The 24,035-nt window shown below is 34.6% G+C and overlaps 1 protein-coding gene across 1 annotated transcript; it reads right to left on the bottom strand.

The window, feature by feature from the left end:
- Positions 1-1,373: 1,373 nt before the first annotated feature.
- On the bottom strand, positions 1,374-17,207 carry LOC127727170 (galactoside alpha-(1,2)-fucosyltransferase 1-like). Its single transcript, XM_052234617.1, has 3 exons — positions 17,117-17,207; positions 16,458-16,485; positions 1,374-5,198 (listed from the first exon to the last, which is right to left on the bottom strand). The coding sequence occupies exons 1-3, from the start codon at positions 17,147-17,149 to the stop codon at positions 4,225-4,227; spliced, it is 1,035 nt and encodes a 344-aa protein (XP_052090577.1). The 5' UTR covers positions 17,150-17,207; the 3' UTR covers positions 1,374-4,224.
- Positions 17,208-24,035: the final 6,828 nt, after the last annotated feature.

Raw genomic sequence — 24,035 nt, 5'->3', positions numbered from 1 at the left:
TCGTTGTATAGAATGAAAACAAAAGAGAAATGTGCAACCCATTACAGGAGACGATACAACATTAAACAAATATTCTTTCAATTCATTTCACTTCCGTAGTAACATAGTACATTCCATTGTCGGTCACCTGTGTCAATTCACGAGCACGATTGTTGCTGCATTTGTATCTTTCGGCCAATGAAATGGGAGGTTACAACATGTTTGTTTGTGACAGGCCAGAAGGGTAATCAATGAATAACCAAACGCTAAACTTGGCTGCAGTTCAGTGTATTGTGGTATGAAATAATTATCTCACTAAACATATCTCCATTTTGGTAAATTAAAAAAATACATGATTTTCAATGAAACAACGCAGTATGGACACTCTGTAGCAATACCAGCATACAGTTTAGTTACATCCCTACCATATGGCTTACATTTAATATAGGCCAATATAAAAATAAAAGATGAGGTATGATCTTGTAAAATGTAAATAAGAAGATGTGGTATGAGTGCCAATGAGACAACTCTCCATCCAAGTCACAATGTTTAAACAGTTAACAATTATAAGTCAATGTACGGCCTTCAACACGGAGCCTTGGCTCACACCGAGCAGCAAGCTATAAAGGGCCGTGCTATATACCATTGAGGGATACCTATATACAAAAAATTAATACTAATCTTAATTTCAATTTTATTAAATCGCAATCAGCTATAACACTGAGGCATATCACCACACTTTTGAAGAGAAGTTTGCCAGTCATTATAAAGATCACCAAAAAATATATTAATGATTGTCTTTTATTGAGAAAATCTGTATAATTTTTATTTTTTTATTTTTTGATATGTATCCTTTTTTGTTCATGGACATTAATAATTGTTTATCTGTCAATACACACATGTTTGTAGTCTTCATTTTCGTGTGAATACCACTGTCACTCTTATTTAATTATTGTCAGTTTATTATTTCAATTGTACTGTATGCCATAACCATTTAATGTAAATGTGTTTGTGCTAATAAATATTGTCTATTGTCTATTGTCTATTTAATGAGACACCTATCCATTAGTGACCAGAGAGACGAGGCTGTAATCAAATATTGGACATATACAGACTTTAAAAAAGACCAAAGCCAATACCAAAGTGAGGTCCAGGTATACAAAAATGAGAAACAATTCAAAATGGGAAAGCCAAGACTAAATCCGACGATGATTCCAAAAAAAAAGAAAGAAAAATAAGTGGAACAAATTAGTTCCGAAATGAATCATAATAACCGTATATTAATAATGCTTACATGTCACATAAAACAATCCATCATGCGTTACCAAGTCTGCTGAATTAGAATAATGGTTCATGCTTTTCAATGAATATGAATACATGTAGTATTGGCACTCTTAAAAAAAGACAACACCGATTTTTATTAATTTATACAGATTACACCATCTGTATCAATTAACTAAAATTTGTGGTGTATTAGGTAACCTGTACAAAAAATTTAAAACCCTTTCAAAGTTAAGGTTATTTATCTGAAGCAGACAAGCAGGCCATCTTTATCACTACAATACCAGCCATGATCGCTAGTAACTGTTCAAGGTCTTTTGTCATGCTGACAGATCTACTTTTAACTGATTCGGAAGACAGGGCAGCTCCCTACCAAACCTATAGGCAGGTCTGTTTTTGACAGGTCATCGTGTTTTATCTTTGTAACACCATCTCTTTGTTTGTATTTAAAATCGATTCTTGTAAACATTCACTTAATTAGTCTTTATAATTGAAATTTGAATTTCCTTGTTACATCCTTCAAATGAGAATTTTTTCAAACTATATCTTGACATATATAATTTCTGTACCTTTTTTTTTTGATTTTTTAAATATTTTGCCAGAGCTATTGAGAAATACGCATACGGTACATATTATGGTATAACATTTAAACATTAACTTAATCCACCATTTTCTATATAAGGAATTGTCTGTGCCAAGTCGGGAATATGACAGTTGTTTTTCATTCGTTTGATGTGTGTGCTTTTGATTTTGCCATTTGATAAGGGACTTTCCGTTTTGAATTTTCCTTGGAGTTCGTTATTGTTGTTATTTTACTTTTTAAAGGTTAATACTTTTAAATCAAAGAAGAAAATATTAGATTGCCAAAACACGGAATACTTTTATTAAATGTATAGCAAATGTGTCACACATTTTTACAATACAATCCACGTTGAGTTACCAAGTCAACTGATTTTGATACTGAAATAGCCAACAAATAGGACCACGCTTAATTGATGCCGGTAAGTGTTTGTAATAAAATCCACCATTGCTGAACAAGTCTAAGGTTTTCTTATACCACTACATCATTTCAATTATTGATATAAAAAAAGAAATATCAGAACTATTGATTGAGAAGGGGTGTGCTTCTTACATAAAAACAGCTACAACACTAAATAATCCACATTCAGTGAGTACTTACATCTTATACATCATAGCAAACTTGATATCAATTTAGCTACACAAGAAAAATTATCTTCTTCATATCTTTATCTTTTCTTCGATATTGACAAGGACGGACGACTTCAAGCAAGAATCTATGACAAACGTGATATTTTCAACTCTCCAGTTGTCAACTTCCAATTTCTCAGCAGTAAAATATCCTCTGCTCAATTGTATGGGTTATCATATCTCAGGTAATACGTTTCGCTTTTATGCATGTTCCCAACTTTCGGACTTCGTTAACAGAAGTGTGCTTCTTACGCAAAAACTGCTCAAACAGGGTTATGAAAATGAATGATCGAAATCGACACTACTAAGTTTTACGTTGACCATCACAAATTAGCTGACCGATACGTTGTGTCGATTTCTCAACTCACAAGCGACTTGTGTTCGAGGTGCTAAATCAGTAGATACCAGTATAGTCGTCTGATCTGGAATTTTATCGACTGTGCCCTCTTCCCGATTGCGACATTATGACTTGGTATTGATTCGTATAGCGGGTGATACATACATAGCAGGAGACCCACAACCTGTCGACGCATCCGATCTCGCCCCTTCAGAAGGTTTTTGCGATTCCCTTAGTGTTTGTTTGTTACCTTGATTTGTCTATTTTCAATCGACTTTCGTGATTTGAACATCGGTAAACTATTGTCGCCTGCATTACTCATATATTTTTAGATTTTAATATCACATTGTAATCCGTGAAATATCAGAGACACATATAAGGAACAACGGAAAACAATCAATGTTATTTCTACAGAAAAAGTACCAAAAGAAATACAGGACGAAATTGCTCCAGGACCTGCGAGATTTATCACGACTCGATGATGTCTTATTCTTTGCACTTGTATAGTAGCGAACCGAACATCAGGAACAATATAATCTTCATATGAGTTAGATAAGATTACCAATATTGATATCTCGTTAACCTATCTTGAATTAACAAATCAAATGAGAACAACTAAGAAACTAGTATGCATTAAAAAAGTACCGACACCTACTGCGCCGTACGGGCAAGCGTATTATGCTATGAATGCATCAAACACATTACGAATCCAGACTCTGTCGAATTGTTATAGTATGGAATAGGACACAATCGGTAAATTTTCAAAGCATATGACTATCATAAACAACGAACTAGTGTCACTTGGGAGATATGACTATCATAAACAACGAACTAGTGTCACTTGGGAGTTGAGACACAGACACATAATATTCGTTAACCAATTCAAGATAGAAACCATTATGCAGTGTCGAATTGTTCTCCATATAACCCCACTACAGTAGTTTTTGCGTTATGCGCACAACCCTTATAATGAAGTCCGCAAAATGTCAATATGCATGTGGTATCCTATCAATTGTAATATGTTAACACAATACGTTGGTGCATAGTATAAACCTAAACCTAAACCGTTAGATAGTTTATCAAATGCGAGATTAATTATTGCGATTTCAAGAAAATCTGCATACAGATATATGTATCAGATATCAGAATGCGAGTTCTTATTATTGCGATACTCACCCATTTGAATTATTCGCAATGATAAAAACCTCGCAATTATTTCTTAATTTACAGTAATCAATGATCACATTCTGCAGTAGTTTTGATAGTGTTTATAACTGGACGGCACTTAGGTTTTACTTTTCCTCTAATCAAAATCTTCAAATCTGATTATATGTGTCCGCCAATGGTTAAATTAAGTTTTAGTTCAATGAATTTTCATAAAGATGTTTAAAACGAGATTTGTACATGATGCAGATTATCTAAAGTCCTACCCAGTGAGGATAGTAATGATCTTCAAAATTTAGTATCCTTTCAAATCGTGAACCCTTTGCTGCAGAATCCTTCACGAATACCACTTCTCCACCAGTTAAGAAGCCGATCCACCAGCCAAACGTTCCTATTGTCATAATTGTGTGGTCACAGGCAACTGCAGTTGCCATATCAAGTTCTCTTTTACCTAATGATATATATTCTACTGGAACATGAGAAGGCATATTTTTTTTAGACCATGACATTCCATCTGATATAACTAGAAATAAAACAGCTTCATATTTTTTAGTGTAATAGTTAACAGATCTACTTAAATACTCTGGTGTTGCGATGTTAAACCCATCATCATTACCAACCTTATCGCCTCTCCTTATATGAACACCAACCAAATTAACACTCTTGCGTGACGTTATGTTACGTCGTTGCAGTATTTTATCGATTGTCTGTTTTGCTTCATGTTGTATATGCTTTCTAAATGTTAATTGCTTCTTTAGCTGTTTATCATACATATGAAAATATTTCCACGACTGAAGCCCATATCCAAGTTGAATATTATCATGTGAGCTAAAGTTCATCAAGTTTTTATGGAAAGTTGGAGATGCTTTATCTAAAATCTTACGAAACCCCTTACACAATTGTCTTGCTTCATTGAAGGTCTCATTAATTTCAAAAACCATGCTGATTTCAGTATCAGACGGTATGATAAGATTCATATTCTTAGCCCTTGCAGCAGCAAACGCAGTAGAAAATTGAAACAATCTATTTCCGAGTCCACCTTGCAAGATAGGACATATTGAACCCTTCCTGTTTTCGATCAAACTGTAATAATGTTTTGTGACTGTTGATTCTATGTATAAAGGCACCTGTGAAATTGTTTCAGCTGTCGATTTTCTTTTTATTGACACTGGCGAAATGATATCAGTCAGACTGAGTATACAGCAAACTAAAAATAGTATCAGGCCACCTAAAATGTTAAAAAGTTATAACAAGAGTTCATTAGATATGTCTGTAAAAAATTTATAACTTTGTGGCAAACGGTAACTAGGTTGATCCCAGTTCATAATGGTTTTGGATTATTGGTGTGTTTTTTTAAAAGAGCAGACGTAGAATATGTGCAAGTTTTGGTTGAACTTTTTCACTAATTTCACAGATGACGACGGATATGTTCCAATTGTCGTAACCACAACCTGTCCTCTTTTACCGGAATGTGACCTACCGAATATACTTATCACCGGGTTTTTACTTACATTAGAAACACGACGGATGACACATGTGGAACAAGATCTGCCTACCCTTCCGGAGCACCTGAGATCACCCCGGTCTTTGGTGGGGTTCGTATTGCTCAGTCTTTCGTTTTCTATGTTGTGTTTTGTGTACTATTGGTTGGCTCTTGATCTTTTTCATTATTTGCCATGACGTTGTCAGTTTATTTTCGACTTATAAGTTTGAAGGTAATATGACAGTTGATTTTATAATCGAGCGTTTGATTTTTTCAGGTTTTATAGACTTAATTCCCGCTTTTTTTAATTCAACTGGGAGTTCGGTATTTTCAGTGTATATACACATGATGTATTTTGTTTTTAGTGTTTTAATAAGCTATTTAATTGAAGTAAATCATACTTCTTAGCAGTAACATACCCGCTGCCCCATCGTATGGTAATTACATATCTCAATTGATACTTTATGCTCGTGCATGTTCACACTATACAGACTTCATATACAGGAGTGTGCTCCTTACGCAGAAACTGCTACAACGGATTTAGGAGGCGGAAAGATTAAAAGTGACACTCCGTAAATTTTATGGACACCATCTCGAACGGGTTGATCTATAGATGTATCTGTGTCTAAAATAACTAAAGACATTTTACCACGTCTTAGATTGTGGTTTACCATATACGTCGTCTGGTCTTTTAAGTACCGAACGTGACCTATTCACGAATATGACTGTTGTGGGATTTATTAGTTTTTACACAGTTTTATTTAAAAGACAAACCGACTTGGTTAGAACATACAATTAATTGCTCCCTTACTAACACAATTCTACATTAATATTCTTGTAATTGTTAGAAAATACATCGAATAACACCATTACAAACTTAATCCCGATTTTGAATTCAATTTTTAGAAATTTACCTGTGACGTCACTTTGTGTGGCGTTGATACATTCGTGTGATGCACTGTTCATAATTCTATTATGCTGTATTTGTGTACTGTCGAAAATTAATTTTAGGTGTTCGTTTTTATTCTGTGGTTAACATGTGGAAATGTTATATTATTTATTTATGTAATTTCTGTCCTGAGTGTTTTTGCATTTATTTGTACTGTATTCCTGTCACGTAATGTTGTCATTTTAACGGTATTTTCAACATTGCCATATAAGCAGGAGGTTTGGCTAGCCATAAAACCAGGATCAACCCACCATTTTTTCTTAAAATGTCCTGTACCAAGTCAGGAATATGGCAGTTGTTATCAAATAGTTCGTTTCTATGTATGTTGCATTTGCGTTTGTTTTTGTTGCACTTCATTGTTTCTATTGTTCCATTGTTTTCTTCTTATAGTTGATGTGTTTCCCTCGGTTTTAGTTTTCTGACCCGGATTTGTTTTCTTTCAATCAATTAATGACTTTTAAACAGCGGTATACTACTGTTGCCTTTATAGATATCCATTTTTTTCTATTTTTTGAAAAAAAGGAGATGTGGTACATGTATAATCGCCATTAAGATAGAGTTCGACCCAAGACCAACTGACATTAATGTAAAAAATTATCGGTCACCGTACGTCTTTAAACAATAAGCAAAAAAAGTACCGTATAGAAAGCTATCAAATTCCCGACAATACAAAATGCTCAATAATTTATTTTAGAAAATCAACTCAACATAAAAACATATGGTTTCTTTTGGATAGTTGTCTCATTGGCCTTTATACCGAATCGCCTAATTATTCGAAACTGTAAAACTCTGTAGGAAAGGGTTTTATGATTCATTAGGGGATCAGCACAAAACAAAAACTCGAAACATGTAAAAAAAAAAAAAATACAAAAGACACAATGTATCGATCTTATTCCAGTTACCTAAAGCTTGTTTCGTGCCAATTGCAAATAATAAACAAAATTAATAATGTTTTCCTATGCATCGAGCGGATTCATAATTTGGTTATGATTTAACTTATTGAGATCAAATTAAATTTTAGTCCTGACAAAGTCAATATTCAAAGATCTCAGTACAGTGATTAAAATATATTAACTTTTAAAATAATAAATAAGTTTACGTCACTCGTACATAATTGTAAGGGTTATATAAACACCATCACCGTAAACAGTAGGATGTGAAACCCCGTTTGTAATAAGGTTCCTACGGGTACGGCTAAAATTCCGAACAAAAATTGTGTATCTAAGAAAGAATTTAGTAAAAGAGAGGCGAAATATACCAAATGGACATTCAATCTCATAAGTCAAAACTTAACTGACAACGCTATGGCTAAAAAAGAAAAAGACAAACAGACAAACAACAGTACACAAAACACAACATAAAAACTAAAGACTGAGCAACACGAACACCACTAAAAACTGGGGGTGATTTCAGGTGCTCCGCAAGGGTAAGCAAATACTGCTCCGCATGTAGCACCCGTCGTGTTGCTCATGTTAGTAAGTTTCAGTAATTCGTTAAAGACGAAATCCTTAACTAAAAATTATGCATATACTCATTTATTAAAATCTAAAACGTCAGTAAAGACAAAGTTAAAGCTAACTAGTCGGGAAATATAAACAGTTTCAGACGGTGTCAAAGGAACATCACTTTTTCAAAGTAGAAAAATTGCAAAAAGATAACAAAACATCGTCTTTGGTTTGTCGTTATTTTTTTTGTCTAGAATTTCCCGTGTTAAACTGAAATATTCAAAAAAAAATGTGGAAAAGGACACGTATTACTGTTTCTATAAGATTGTAAATTGTTTCGAACTAGCTTTCAGTACTTCTAAGTACTGTTAAATCGGAACTTTGTAGGCTTTGTGTGTGCTTTGTATCGATCTGACAAGTTTAGCCCTTTTTAACTGATTTTTACACTTTGTTCTTATGTTTTGCTGTTACATCATTGTCCAAGATAAGGGGAAGGGTTGGGCGCCTGCAAACAACATTAACCCCGCCCATTTTATATGTGACTCCCAAATCAGAAGGGTAACATTCAGTGGTTGTCGTTTGTTGCTCTATATAATATTTGTTTTTCGATTATTGTTTTTTTTGCTTATATCAGGGCGTTGGTTATTTTGTTTGAATTGTTTTACATTTTGTCATGTCGCACTTTTTATGGTTTGCTATATGATATGGGTTTTGCTGATTGTGAAACGCCGTACAGTATTACGCTATAGTTGATAACATTTACGTCATTTGGTCTCCGGTGGATAGTTGTTTCATTGTTATACAGATGTGTTTGCAAGCAGAGGATTTGCAGCTTTAATCACCTCATCAAAGATTGTGCGATCGCATACAGTAGGATAGAGAGTCAAAATGTCAAAACTGTCCACCGAATTGAAAGGACCATTACAAACATAAAATTTATCTTAAACATACAAAATTCTTTACACTTCAAACATAGTTATTGCAATATTTCTATATGCCATTAAAAGAAAAGTAAAAAAGTTGAAAACAATTATTTCTATTAAAGAAAGGGATTTAGTACTAGGGACAGAAATATCAGCAAGCATCGATCAATCAATCAACTTACGTACATACATGCATAGGTTCTTAAATGAAAAAATACAAAAACATTTGTTTATTTTTGGTTGTGTGTTGGTGTTTAACGCCACTTTCAGAGACTTGGCTTAGTGATGGCCGGTTTATATTGGTGGATGAGGCCGACGTTCCCTTAGAGAACCATCGACATTTGACAGGAAAAACTGTCAATCTTTGTCATTTGATATCAGGCACAAACGGTCCGCACCACGATCGAGGTTCGAACTCACAAAATCAGAGATCACTGTCGACCATCTACTCAGACTACATCAGTCAAAGGAGTATCAGCGAAAATCTTGGGCTGATTCTCACAAATGATAAGGTTAATACTGTAAGATATTATTGCACTAATAAATTGATTACAATTATGAATAACTTTATTTCAAATAATGTTTTCGGTTCCAAATGCCTTCATAAACAATTTTCAGAAAGGAAATTTCCATTGAAAATAAGGGGCTACAATTATTTCGACATTGCGTTCGAAAAAAAAAAATTCTTGTTCCTGTATAAGAGAGAAGCGAAAGATACCAAAGGGACATTCAAACTCATAAATCGAAATTGACTGACAACGCCATGGCAAAAACGAAAAAGACAAAAAGACAAACAACTGTACAAAAAACACAACATAGAAAACTAAAGACTGAGCAATACGAACCCCATCAACAACCGGGGGTGATCTCAGGTGCTCCGGAAGGGAAAGCAAATCCTGCTCCACATGTGACACCCGTCGTGGTACTCCTATAAAAGACGTTGGTAAGTTATGGCAAGTGATTAGGAATCACGCAATAGAATTGAAACAGGATGTCAAGATTACGTAAAACAAACGGATTAAAATGTTCAGCAACGCAGAATTATGCATTTCCTTCCAAATAGGCTGGACATAAGTTGGTTCTGCACACGTTTCTGATGCCAATAATTTATTTACCCTAGGGGTTGACTGGGGCATTTAAAATTGTTATTAAATTGGTCTTTTATCAACCGGCAGTAAAACCCTTGCCAAAGTTTGGCGTTCGTTTGGTTGTGCGGGATGTATAAATTCACAATCACGTACCGCACGATTTTCAATTTTTGTTCTAAAATGTTCATTTATACATAACTTCCCCAAAAATACACCGATAACAGTATACGTGCCAAATAATGGTTAACATATGTACTAGTATTTCAATGCATCGATCCATCGACCTGATAAATATCATTTTATATATTTAACTCCAAGAGCTTGCGTTTACTATCATGATTTCCTTGATAGAGGGTTACTACTCACGAGGAAGCTATTAAACCTAGATTTCCGAGGGATGAAGTTGAAATCATTCCTTTGTAAATTTTACAGACGCCATCACGAGTTGGTCAACCGTTATGGAATATCTGTTTCACAGACGACGACGGATATGTTCCAATTGTCGTAACTACAATCCCGTCCCCTTTTCCCCGAATGTGGCCTATCGAATAAGACTTATCACCGGGTTTGTACTTTTATAAGCAACACGACGGGTGCCACATGAGGTGCAACCGAAATCACCCACAGTTTTCGTTGGGATTCGTGTTGCTCAGTCTTTGGTTTTTTATGTTGTGTTTTGTGTCTATTTGTCGTTTTCTTTTTTATCCATTGCGTTGTCAGTTTATTTTCGACTTATGAGTTAGAATGTCCCGTTGGTATCTTTCGCCTCTCTTTGATTTGTAACAGGGACTTTGTAATCGTGTAGTTATCTTTGTCTATCTACTAGCTAACAAGAGTACGACTGTTAGTTTGAAACGTTGATTCGTAAAGTTAAGAAGCATTTGATTGTTGCATTCAGGTAGTTTTAGCAAAAGTATATTACAATTCCGATCAGCGCTACAATGAGCAAAATCTTAAACCAAAGGATTTGTAACTACATGACGATATTTGCAAAATACATATTTTGGGGTAAAGCCTTGGATTTTTCTCAATATTAATAACCATATCTCAAAATGAAGCTATTTCAGAAGGTTGTACCTATTACAAGACGTTTGAAGCCCCAAATGCAAATATGTAAGACATTGTTCAAACATTTAAATACTTTTGTATTACATACTTATCTCTTATGATCTTTTAGAGTACATACAATCTAAGACTCTCTCATCTTGCAATAGTATTAAAACATTTGACTTTTCTACACTTTACACAAGTATTCCCCATTCCAAACTAAAAGACAAATTGAAAGAGTTGGTATTACTTTGTTTTATTAATAAGAATGGCGAACGTAGATACAAGTATCTTGTCTTGGGGAGGGATAAATCCTACTTTGTAAAGAATCACTTTGATTCAAACAAAAAATTCTCTGAAACTGACATTATCAAGATGCTTGATTTCTTGATTGACAACATATTTGTTACGTTTGGAGGACGTGTTTTTCAACAGACTGTCGGAATTCCAATGGGAACCAATTGTGCCCCTCTTCTTGCCGACTTGCTTCTTTATTATTATGAGGCTGACTTCACACAGGAACTTCTTAGGAGGAAAGATAAGAAGTTAGCAATATCCTTTAACTTTACGTTCCGCTATATAGATGATGTTCTCTCACTAAATAATACAAAATTTGGTGACTATGTTGAACGAATCTATCCCATCGAACTAGAGATAAAGGATATTACAGATACAGTTAAGTCTGCCTCATATCTTGACTTACATCTAGAAATTGACAATGATGGTCGGTTGAAAACAAACCTTTACGACAAAAGAGATGATTACAGCTTCCCAATTGTGAACTTTCCATTTCTATGTAGCAACATTCCAGCAGCGCCTGCATACGGAGTATATATTCCCAATTGATACGATATTCCCGGGCTTGTATTTCCTATCATGATTTCCTTGATAGAGGATTGCTGCTCACAAGGAAGCTATTAAACCAAGAGTTCCAAATGGTTAGGTTGAAATCATCCCTTCGTAAATTTTACGGACGCCATCACGAGTTGGTTGACTGTTATGAAATAACCGTTTCACAGATGATGTCCTTATGTCGTAACTACAATACCCTTCCCTTTTCACGAATGTGACCTACCGAATTAGACTATTTACCGGATTTGTAATAACATAAGCAACACGACGGGTGCCACAGGATCTGCTTACCCTTCTGGAGCACCTGAGATCACCCCCAGTTTTTTGTGGGGTTCGTGTTGCTTAGTCTTTAGATTTCTATGTTGTGTCATCTGTACTTTATTTGTCTGTTTGTCTTTTTATTTTTGGCCATGGCGTTGTCAGTTTATTTTTCGATCTATGAGTTTGACTGTCCCTCTTGTATCTTTCGTCCCTCTTTTATGAACATTTGACGGATGTGATTTGTTAGATTAAGAAAATCTGTAAAACAAAATACCACAATAAATCATGTGCTCAATAATGTCAGATTAAGCACCAAGAGAGGTTTGATAAAGCCACCACTAATTCCAAAATTTTGAAAATAAAGTTAAATTGAAATTTTGGCATCAAAGAGAGCTTTATCATATACTCTCCTTTGCTTGAACTGACATTATTGAGTTCAATTCAAGACGAAGTAAATGTTTATAGCGGTATACACCCTGTATAACCCTACTAGAGGACATCTGTCATGAAGTTATCACTTAGTTTTACTATAAAATCAAAAATGATACTGAAGGGAATATATGGCAAGTATTATAATCCTTTTCAACAACAAACACAGTTTTGATCCTCAAGGTGTACCATCAACATGCTACAATGCATATTGTTTAGTGTTGCATTCCTCGAAGAAGCTAACGAATTAAATCTTGGGGAATGATGTAAGGATCTTGACAGTGTAGGCGATGCTTCTAGGTTTCACAGAACCATGGGTTCAAATCCCGCTGTTGCGTGGACAAAGATTCGTAATAGCAATTTTTTCATAACAGCTTTATTGGGCTTAATTTGAAACGAAAGATTTGCAATCTGAAGTTTTATCCTTTTGTACCCTGAATTAATCCAATGGATAATGTCTGTCGTTAAGTAATCATATATAGTGAAGTACATTATAGAATAAAATCGATGTGACAGCATCAAAGAATTGGAGACGGTATATAAATAACACATAGCTGAAAGGGTGATAGAGCAGATTGTTACCCCGAGAAAACATTGTCGATTGAGGCGAAGCCAAGGTTGACAATGTTTATTCGAAGGGTAACAATCTGCTCTATCAGCGTCTCAGCTATGTGTTATTTGATTTATTATACTGAATGTTTTGCCATTATTGTCTTTTAAGTTTTAGTTTGAGAGTAGTTATCTATGATGTCATGTACATAACAACGTTACATATTTTAGAAAAACGACAAAAGTAAAGCAAGATGTATCTTTATTTATAGTCTATGAAAAAGTTCTGAGGCCAAAACGTATAACTTGAGCATTGTCTTGAAAAATATTGATGTAAATTCAATTTATTGTCCTTTAAATTATCGATTTTGATTGGTCTGCGTCACATTCAAAAATTGTCTCCCGCTGAGCCATAGGATAGAGTAAATTATCTTCCTCGTATTAGCCAATCAAAATCTGGCATTTTAATGTGAAGCATAATAGACTAAAATAATCACTGTTTCTGTATTAGAGAATTTATAAGACGTAGTGGATTCGTAAACGATAATCAACGAGCAACGCTGGTCGCAAGTTGATCATCGTTTCCGAATCCACCACTTCTTATAAATTCTCTAGCTTAACCCATTTCTAGTAAAACGACTGTCTGATTTACGTTTTGACAATAAACCAACGGATTTTCATAAATATAATTTCGTATTTTGTCTTTTTTATTCTATAATAGTTGGAAATGATTATATCCACACGGTTCACATCTATATTTATACATTCGACAAGTTAACATAAGTTTGATATAACTTAAATGGGGTGTTAGCTTCCTTTTTTAACACCAAATTTCATATTGGTTAATAAATATTTCATTTATAATGTTTAATCATTACAAATTATTTAAATTTAAGAGATTTTGGTATTTTTGATTTATTCAAAAAAGCATATATTGATATACAGAATTTATTTATCTTGTTCTGAAAAGTTTAAGAATTTTAATTACCAAAATTTAGAACCTTTGAAATTTATATATTATATATAGTATTCAGCAAAATTTATGATATTGTCAGAGGGCGTGCTACCAATGTGCAGTACTAATCCAAATCTATAAGGTTAGCGCATCTTCCGTATACCTACCGTTTCATATAGCTACATTTCATTTTGCTTTCCAAAATAAATAAACTTATGTGCAAACGGTTTTATTTGAACAATTATATATAAATGTTGTTTAAACTGTTTCCGTTTCATTAAGTTTAGATTATTTTAGCGTTATTACATTTGGCATCCATCGTCAATCAGTCAATAAGCTAGTATAATCTTTGGTACGCCTCCCCGAATCCCGAGCAAAATTGCTCCTGCTACAGATGTTTAAGTATGTTAATTTTTTTTTAAATTTCAATCAAGCTGTTCATAACTGTGATGGTTTAGTCGTTGGTAATGAAAGTCATAGCGGTGACATTAACAGTACGGAGTGCAAACCTAGTACCCAGAATGAAATTTTTTCATCTTTAATTTTTTCTCGACCAATCAATTTAATCTTAGGGGTATTATATATTTCATTTTCATATAATGATGAACAAACCAAGACATAATATATATTTCATAGATTACAAAAGTTAATCATCAATGAGACAGAAATCCAGTTTATTGACATGTTTTGACAATTAAGCGTTTTAAGAGTATAATTTAAATATTGATTTATGTCAGCATTCGTGGTATAGTGGTATCATGCATATACTGAAGACTGTAACGATTTACGATGAAAATACGCACGAGTTCGAACCTTTCATATGAAACTCGATTTTGAGAGGATAGAAGATCGTAAGTTAAAAGTTAAAAGTTATAATATAAGTTTTCTTAAGTTAACACTGTGGTCAGTGGATTCTTAAAAAATAATCTAAAGTAAGAACTATAGACTGACGTCAGAGAAATGGGTCAATGTTTCTGGATCCTATTTTTTATAATGTATTATCTGATATATCATGATTCAAGTATGACGATTCTTTACGGGCTAAAACATAATGATCTGCAAGATTGACGATCTTTATGCAACAATATAGCTTGTACAATATATTGTGTTATAAACCTAGTTGACATGACAAGGAAAGATTAATGAAAGCTTAATTTGTACCCAGTCTGCCTAGTATTCTACGAAGCGAGGCGAAATTTAGTGCAGACAACGTTGCCATGAAGACATGGAAGCATGGGATAAAATCCTGCTAAGTGAAGTACAAAATTTTCTGCAGCATAATAAAGGCAACAGTAGTATACCGCTGTTCGAAAACTCATAAATCGATAGAGATAAAAACAAATCCGGGTTAATCATAATAACAAAACTAACATTGTTTAACTAAATTCAGACGAAACTAATTTTAGCAATGAGGATTGCCTTGTATAACCGGATCAGGAAGAGAAAGTCTGTCATAAAGTTGTGGCATATATATATAATGACGTATAAAATAAGGGTATATTGAATAGAGTGCAAGTTTATTTTTATAATCCTTTTTGAAATACAAACGCAGATGAATCCTCAAGGTATTCCATCGTCCTACCACAATAAATCATGTGCTGTGTAAAAACACTTTAATTCTTAAGACACAACTTCCAATCTGCAAATTTTATCGGGGTCCTTTTGGGATAAATTGCTGTTTGAGCATTGAGACAAAAAAACATTTACAAATTGTATGAAAGTCTGTCATAAAGTTGTGGCATATATATATAAAGACGTATAAAATAAAGTTATATTGAATAGAGTGCAAGTTTATTTTTATAATCCTTTTTGAAATACAAACGCAGTTGAATCCTCAAGGTATTCCATCGTCCTACTACAATAAATCATGTGCTGTGTAACAACACTTTAATTCTTAAGACACAACTTCCAATCTGCAAATTTTATCGGGGTCCTTTTGGGATAAATTGCTGTTTGAGCATTGAGACAAAAAAACATTTACAAATTGTGTATTGAAACATTTTAATAGAGAATTCCCAAATGGAAAAAAGCCGGGTTATGGCTATGGCAATTCGAACGTACCCGTAGTCATTTGTTACACAAATATTTCAAAACGGTCAATTAAATAACGACGGATTCAATTAAATTTTAAATAGGTTGTTTGCAAGGACGATTTTCTTCGAGAAATGCTTTTGGATTTTCCTCTCATTATCTCTTTCCTTTCATATGGTCATGATTATAAATTTACTGTTTATAAAACTTTGGGTTTGTTTCGAAATACTTAGGATTTTCTACCCCCAGGAATAGATTACCTTAGCTGTATTTGACAAAACCATTCAGAATGTGAGGTCCTTAATGCTCTTCAACTTTAAATATTTTTATTCGAGCGTCTCTGGTGAGTTTCTTGTAGACGGAAACGCGCGTCTGGCGTACAAAAAGTAATCCTGGTAACTATGATGAGTTTATTCAGTTAAACTGCACAATCTTACAAAATTATCTACTTATGCAAGAATAGGATAATACTCACATTGGGCTAAATATTTTAACTGCTTCGCCTACAAAACATATGTTAGATACCTGTATAATTGATTTAAACGGTTAATGTTTTATTATACTCTATTCACTAGAAGATAAAAATTAATGAGAGTAATAAATGTTTTTTTTTTTATTTATGTTTGTTTGCAATTTTATTTGTACTCTCATTATCAATAGCTAAAATGTTACACATTACATTTTCATTGCGTGGTAAGGAATATTTCTCTTTGTTTATAGTATTCTTATTTTGAGTACCTTTTTATCATCTAATCAAGTATGGACTGTATACCTTATGTATATGTAAAACAGCTCTTTCTGTAGGCATATATGCAGCGCTAAAATTTATTAAATATGATCCAGGATTATTATTTAATTGTGGTACGGAAGCAACCTATAGCGCAAAGGCGTGTGTTAACACTGTTTTAATAAATCTTGGTGTCTTTTAACATACACGTATGCGATCAAGGACAGGAATTACAGCTATAGCGCTATTTGAAAAAGATGAAAATTAGATTTAGACTTTTGTACGCACATTTTTACATTACATGACGGTATGCACAGCTTCAGTTGGCTTTACTATTTTTGTTTTAGTTTTTATGTTTTTGATTTAAGTGTCATTGCTTTCTTGATATATTATAATATGTTGGTTACCTTTTCTGTCATTGTTTCCAAATCGTGTTTCATTCCTTATTTCAAATTATTTATCAAAATATTGAATATGCGAAAAAATCACTCATGGGAAAACACGTACTTCTTCGTTTATTTTCAACATTGTTATTAGCAGTTGTTACTCGGTTAACCGAATAATCATCGAAAACATCGCAGCAGGTAAGATTTTTCTGCTTAGTGAACTTCACAAATCCTTTTGAAAACAAAATGGATATTGCATGACGATGATTTTATCTTAATCCTTAATATATCAGGTGATTTTTGAGAGAAAGGAGAAGCAATAATATGGTCATTTTATGTCTGTATTTCGAAAAACGAAAGTATTATAAACATATCAAACAACGTCACTCAAATGTTAACAAGACATTAGGCTGACAGATATCAGTATCAATATTTTTTCAGTTTTTCCTTACCTACTTGATCCAGAGCTTTAAGTTACTTGAATTTTATGCAAAACTGCAAGATCGGCCAATATACCCTGAATCTGAGATCTTTTTATCAATCCTTACTTATGAACAAAATCATATATTTTGCTACAAAGATGTTAATGCGGGTAAACAATATATTTAAAAAATTGCTTGGCTCATAACGAATTTAAACAAACACTTTATATAGAGCGACCGTTTTGGCTAATATACAATGTTTATAACTAAAGGCAACAGTAGTATACCGCTGTTCGAAATTCATAAATCGATTGAGAAAAAAAACATATCCGGGTTACCAACTAAAACTGAGGGAAACACATCAAATATAAGAATAGAACTACGACACAACAGAAACACAACATTGAAATGTAACACACACAGAAACGAACTATAATATAACAGTGGCCATTTTCCTGACTTGGTACAGGACATTTTAAGAAAAAAATGATGGGTTGAACCTGGTTTTGTGGCTGGCCAAACCCCCCACTTTTATGGCAATGTTAAATATAACATTAAAATGACAACATTACATGACAGGACTACAATAAAAATAAATGGGAGAACATATAGGACAGAGAAACATACGAATAATAGCTAACAAAAGGTACCAGGTTTAAATTTTAAGACGCGCGTTTCGTCCACACAAGACTAACCAGTGACGCTCAGATCAAAAAAGTTCGAAAGCCAAAACAAGTACAAAGTTGAAGAGCATTAAAGACCAAAACTTCCAAAAAGTTGTGCCAAATACGGCTAAGGTTATATGTCTGGGATAAGAAAATCCTTAGTATTTAGAATAATTCATACTTTTGCAAACAGTAAATTTATACAAATGACCATATAATGGATATACATGATAACACCGAAGTGGTGACTAACTACAGAATAAAAACGGATACATAAAAAAACATAAACCAGCACATAAAATTTCACAGCCGAGCTAGCCAAAGAGATCAACGCAAAAAAAAAAGGTGACGTCACATTTGAATTTCTGAAATTTCCTCAAAATAGGATAGAATTAGGATAGAATTTAAGATTTGGTTTAAAATACTCATATAACATTTATTAATAACAATGAAAATTAACGTTATGGTAACATTACAATTGACTTTTCAGAATTGAAGTGTCTAGATTTTATAATCTATTCATTTATCAGTAGAATCAGCATAGTTTGCAAGGAAAGAAGAATTTTACTATTTACTTTTCAATTTCAGGGTCAACTAAAATGGCTCTTATCATACCTCGTCTTTACTAAATGTTGTCGGGATTTTATAACTGTAAAAGACTATTAAAGGACGGTTATAATTTTTTATTTGCCAGAGTTTTTATATAAATATTTTGCAAATTACTTGCTATTGTTCATCTTTCTCAAACAAATATACACAGCGGTTTGTGTTCGAACTTGCAGACAAAGCAGCCAACCATGTGGTGACGTAAATACAACACATAAGTTCTTAAGACTGACATGGTAAGTTTTTTTACATTTAGGTCCTTGTGCTCCACAGTGAGTCATATAATAAACAATCATATTATGACCACATCTCAGCTTAAGGCTTCTTGTGAACATTTATTCCAATGTGAACCAACTGTGCCCCTCTTCTTGCCGACTTGTTTCTTAATTATTATGAGGCTGACTTCATACAGGAACTTCTTAGGAAGAAAGATAATAAGTTAGCAATATCCTTTAACTTTACGTTCCGCTATATAGATGATGTTCTCTCACTAAATAATACAAAATTTGGTGACTATGTTGAACGAATCTATCCCATCGAACTAGAGATAAGGATACTACAGATACAGTTAAGTCTGCCTCATATCTTGACTTACATCTAGAAATTGACAATGAGGGTCGGTTGAAAACAAAACTTTACGACAAAAGAGATGATTTCAGCGTCCCAATTGTGAACTTTCCATTTCTATGTAGCAACATTCCAGCAGCGCCTGCATACGGAGTATATATCTCCCAATTGATACGATATTCCCGGGCTTGTATTTCCTATCATGATTTCCTTGATAGAGGATTGCTACACACAGGGAAGCTATTAAACCAAGAGTTCCAAATGGTGAAGTTGAAATCATCCCTTCGTAAATTTTACGGACGCCATCACGAGTTGGTTGACCGTTATGGAATAACCGTTTCACAGATGATATCGGATATGTTCCTTATGTCGTAACTACAATACCCTTCCCTTTTCACGAATGTGACCTACCGAATTAGACTATTTACCGGATTTGTAATAACATAAGCAACACGACGGGTGCCACATGTGGAGCAGGATCTGCTTACCCTTCCGGAGCACCTGAGATCACCCCCAGTTTTTTGTGGGGTTCGTGGTGCTTAGACTTTAGTTTTCTATGTTGTGTCATCTGTACTATTGTTTGTTTGTTTTTTGGTTTTTGGCCATGGCGTTGTCAGTTTGTTTTCGATCTATGAGTTTGAATGTCCCTCTGGTATCTTTCGTCCCTCTTTTAAAGGTCCCTACTGTATATTTGTTACCTAGACAACTATTCGGGAACCTCGTTCATCAATTTATATAGTTTGTTTTCATTATTTTCACAATCAGTGTATGTGTTCTTAACCTGGGAGGATTATACATCTTAAACCTGTGTAAAAAGTAAAATAAAAAAATACCGAACTCCAAGGAAAATTTTAAACGGAAAGTCCCTTAACAAATGGCAAAATCAAAAGCTCAAACACATCAAACGAATGGAAAACAACTGTTATATTCCTGACTTGGTACGGGCATTTCCTTATGTAGAAAATGGTGGATTAAACGTGGTTTTATAGCTAGCTAAACATCTCACTTGTATGACAGTGGCATAAAATTCTATAATATTGACAACAATGTGTGAGCAAAACAAACAGACATAATAGGTAAAAATATTACCTAAATAAATTAGGGTACAGCAGTCAACATTGTAATACATCTAATTATCGAAAATGTTGTTACCAATTTTCTTTCTCATACGTATCTGAACAAAACTGCAAAGTCATTACGGAACCAATGAACATTTTCGTATAGACGTCATCTTTGACACAATGTGTGGCTTACCACAGAGTTAGTTACATTTATAACATTGAATGTGATGCCTTCAAACTGCTCATCACATATTTGAACTCTTTCTCTGTGAAATACTGGAAATTTAACTGTTCTTAAAATTACAAAATTTTCTCACATTCAGTTATATTTGACATTACGTTCATAATAACATTTATTCGGCTCATTGTGACATTGTTATTTTTTCAGCTTTTTACCATTTGTCAAATTTATTCATAGATTAAAGTATCAGCACCTGCCTGTCTACACTTATCCTGACGTGGAAATACAACGAAGCATAGTTCGTAATTGTTACTCAACAATACGCAGCACTGAATGTGTGTCCAATGCAGCAAACCAAAGAAGTTGTGGCAACGATGGCGACATTATATTTTAATAGTACAAACTGTTAGTTAATTAAAAACACGTAGAATGACAAGAAGGAATCGAGCGTCCGGAAAAAAAAATCCAAGCAGGAGCGGAATTCCAAGTAGATGCTGTACAGCCAGTAAAAAATCCCGAGACTAGGCAATTATGTGAACTCATTGAACTGGAGTACGACGACAGTCAAGGGCTGAGGGATCTTCCTGACGAAACTGAAGACAAACTCCAACGTGTACAAAACTTTGTTAACTAAAATCTGAATTCTGCAGTCGTGCCAGAAGCAACCGGCATGCGTGAATCTACACATACATAAAACATAGCTAGTCTGATTCATAATGCGCATGAGTTTGTTCCAGCTTAGGATAGAGACTCTCTATTACAAGAACCTGCTGCTTCACCTGCAAATGCTACGTCACCAGAAGTTACTTTTTTCCTAGATCTGGGAACAGTAACGAACAAACAAAAAACAGAGCGTTTCAGAGGAGATCCCCGTCGCTCACCAATCAACACCCGTGATTCAAACTTCCATGCCTACCAATAACAATCATTATATCAATCCGTCATCGGATATAACAAGATTTCTCCTGCGTAAGGACCTGCTGATGTTCAGGTTAACAAACTTCCATGACCGGGCTGAATCTTTTCACGCATGTAAAGCCTGTTTCAAGAACGTCAGGGAAGAGTAACCAGTTTCAGACTCGAAACAGATAAACCTTATGATCAAGTGGCTAGGACAAGAGTCTGTCAAACATGCCATTAGTAAGAGGGCGTCGAACGCCAACAACCAAACAAAAAATCTACAAAGAGTATGGCAGATACTTGACGAGCGGTATGGTGCTCCAGAAATGTTGGAGGCGTCTCTCGTGAATAAACTTGTCAACTTCCCAAAGATGACTAACAAGGACAAGTAACTTCTTTATGAATTGTCTGATATTCTATCAGAAATGAAATATCACAGGGAAAATCCCAAGCTGACATGTTTGCTTGCTTACTTCGACTATTCGGAATAAAACAAATGGTGTCAAAATTGCCTTATGGACTCCAAGAAAAGTGGATAAACAGGGCTTCAAGATATACGTCCAAATACGAACTTGCCTTTCCGCCTTATACGGAATTCTCTGCATTTATCAGAGAAATAAGCAATATCAAGAACGATCATGGATTCATCATCGAATTGGAAGTCACACTAGCTACAAAAGGTGCTGCACCAAAGTTCACACCTCAGATGCACTCTAAAACCAACGGAATTTAAACAGCAGCTTTGAGACAGCAGTCAACAACAAGATCTTTGTATCCTACACCAAACAAAGCATCCGTTGAACGAATGCCTAGTGTTCCGAGCCAAGCCAATTGAAAAACGCAAACAATGGTTAAAACTAAACAATGTTTGCTACAAGTGCGACAGAAATCTACATGGATCTTAAGAGAAGGAAATATTGTGACAAGATATTAACAGTAGATGTGTTTAACAAGGACAAGGCTAAAAAAGCGATCCGGATGCACGCCATCATTGACGACCCAAGCAACCGGCCTATTTCCTCGTCGTAATTCTCCAGTCTTTTTGGTGTACGAGATAAACTGGAAAACTATACTCTATTAACGTGCTCCGGCAGAGTAGCTACTTCGAGGAAAAGAGGAAGAGATTTCGTCATGAAATCCGTACATGGTGATGTACAATTCGATTTGCCTACATTAATTGAATGTGATAATATTCCCAATAATCGGAACGAAATAACGACACCTGGTCAAACTTTGCACTATCGACACTTACAATACCTTAGCGAAAGAGTTTCACAGTTTGATAAACAGTACAAAATTCTACTGCTTATTGGAAAAGTCTTAAAAGAGAGGCGAAAGATACCAGACGGACATTCAAACTCATAAGTCGAAAATAAACTGACAACGCCATGGCTAAAAAAGAAAAAGACCGTTAGACAAACAATAGTACACAAAACACAACATAGAAAACTAAAGACTGAGCTACACGGGCCCCACCCAAAACTTGGGGTGATCTCAGGTGCTCCGGAAGAGGCACACCACCACGTCCCTGAACAACGCCAAGGACCATCCAGAGCTCCATTTGCCCAAAAGCTGAAACTGGGTTGGGTCATAGTTGGAGAGACACACATGGAAAGCAAACTGTTCCTTTCGAGGTAAACGCAAAGATAACAAACATCTTGACTAGCAAACCACAGCAAATCTTGTCACGAGACCGAAAAGAACCTTGGAGGAGCAAAATCAACTCGTTGTTCCAGATAACGACCGAAATTAATTTCAACTATCAAGGTTGGAAAAACGCATGCCATACAATTATTTGAGTGTACCGGACTCGGATCGTAGTCTAATGTATTTAAGCATGTCTCTAAATGGACACTTCTTGTTGTCACCAAAGGCAAAATCTTTGACTTCTATGGGGAATTTTTTGGATGACGCAAATTTTATTCTGGAATCACCATGACCTGAAGTTAATGGAAAAGAAATAACTTGTATTTGCAGACAGCAACCTATCCCGAAGCAAGGCCCGATGGCCAACTTCAATCCGCTTTTACACAAGCAAGGACGACTCCGAATAGGAGACCGTATCGTCAAATCGGATTTCAGTCATAGTGAAACGGAACCAGTGATCCTATCTGGACGTCATCATATAGCAATGCCTTTTGTCCGACACTACTATGACAAGATCAAACATCGAGGTTGCTATTTCACAGAGGCAGCAACTAGATCTGCCGGATGAAACGTTAGGGTGAAACGCTCAATTTCGTCTGTTACTCGCAAAACATTGACATTCCGCAAACTCAGAAGAAAACCGATTACTAACTCTCGTCTGACTAACTGTAGGACCATCTTGGATCATAGATCGCCGCTATCTTATCAAAGGAGGCGTCGTTATTCAGAAGGAATAAACACTGTGGCATACCTAGTTTCCCATAGGATGAATTACGAACCTTTTTCAGACGACCGATCGTGGACATGATTCCTGAAGATGATTATTAAGTGTCTATAGATTAGTGAAACTATGTATTAATATAGTAATCTTATATTCATATATTATTTATT

This window comes from Mytilus californianus, unplaced genomic scaffold (genome assembly GCF_021869535.1).
Source record: "Mytilus californianus isolate M0D057914Y unplaced genomic scaffold, xbMytCali1.0.p SCAF_19, whole genome shotgun sequence".
Taxonomy (NCBI): domain Eukaryota; kingdom Metazoa; phylum Mollusca; class Bivalvia; order Mytilida; family Mytilidae; genus Mytilus; species Mytilus californianus.
The sequence above is the reverse complement of the archived record's forward strand: the minus strand, read 5'-3'. Positions and strand labels throughout refer to the sequence as shown.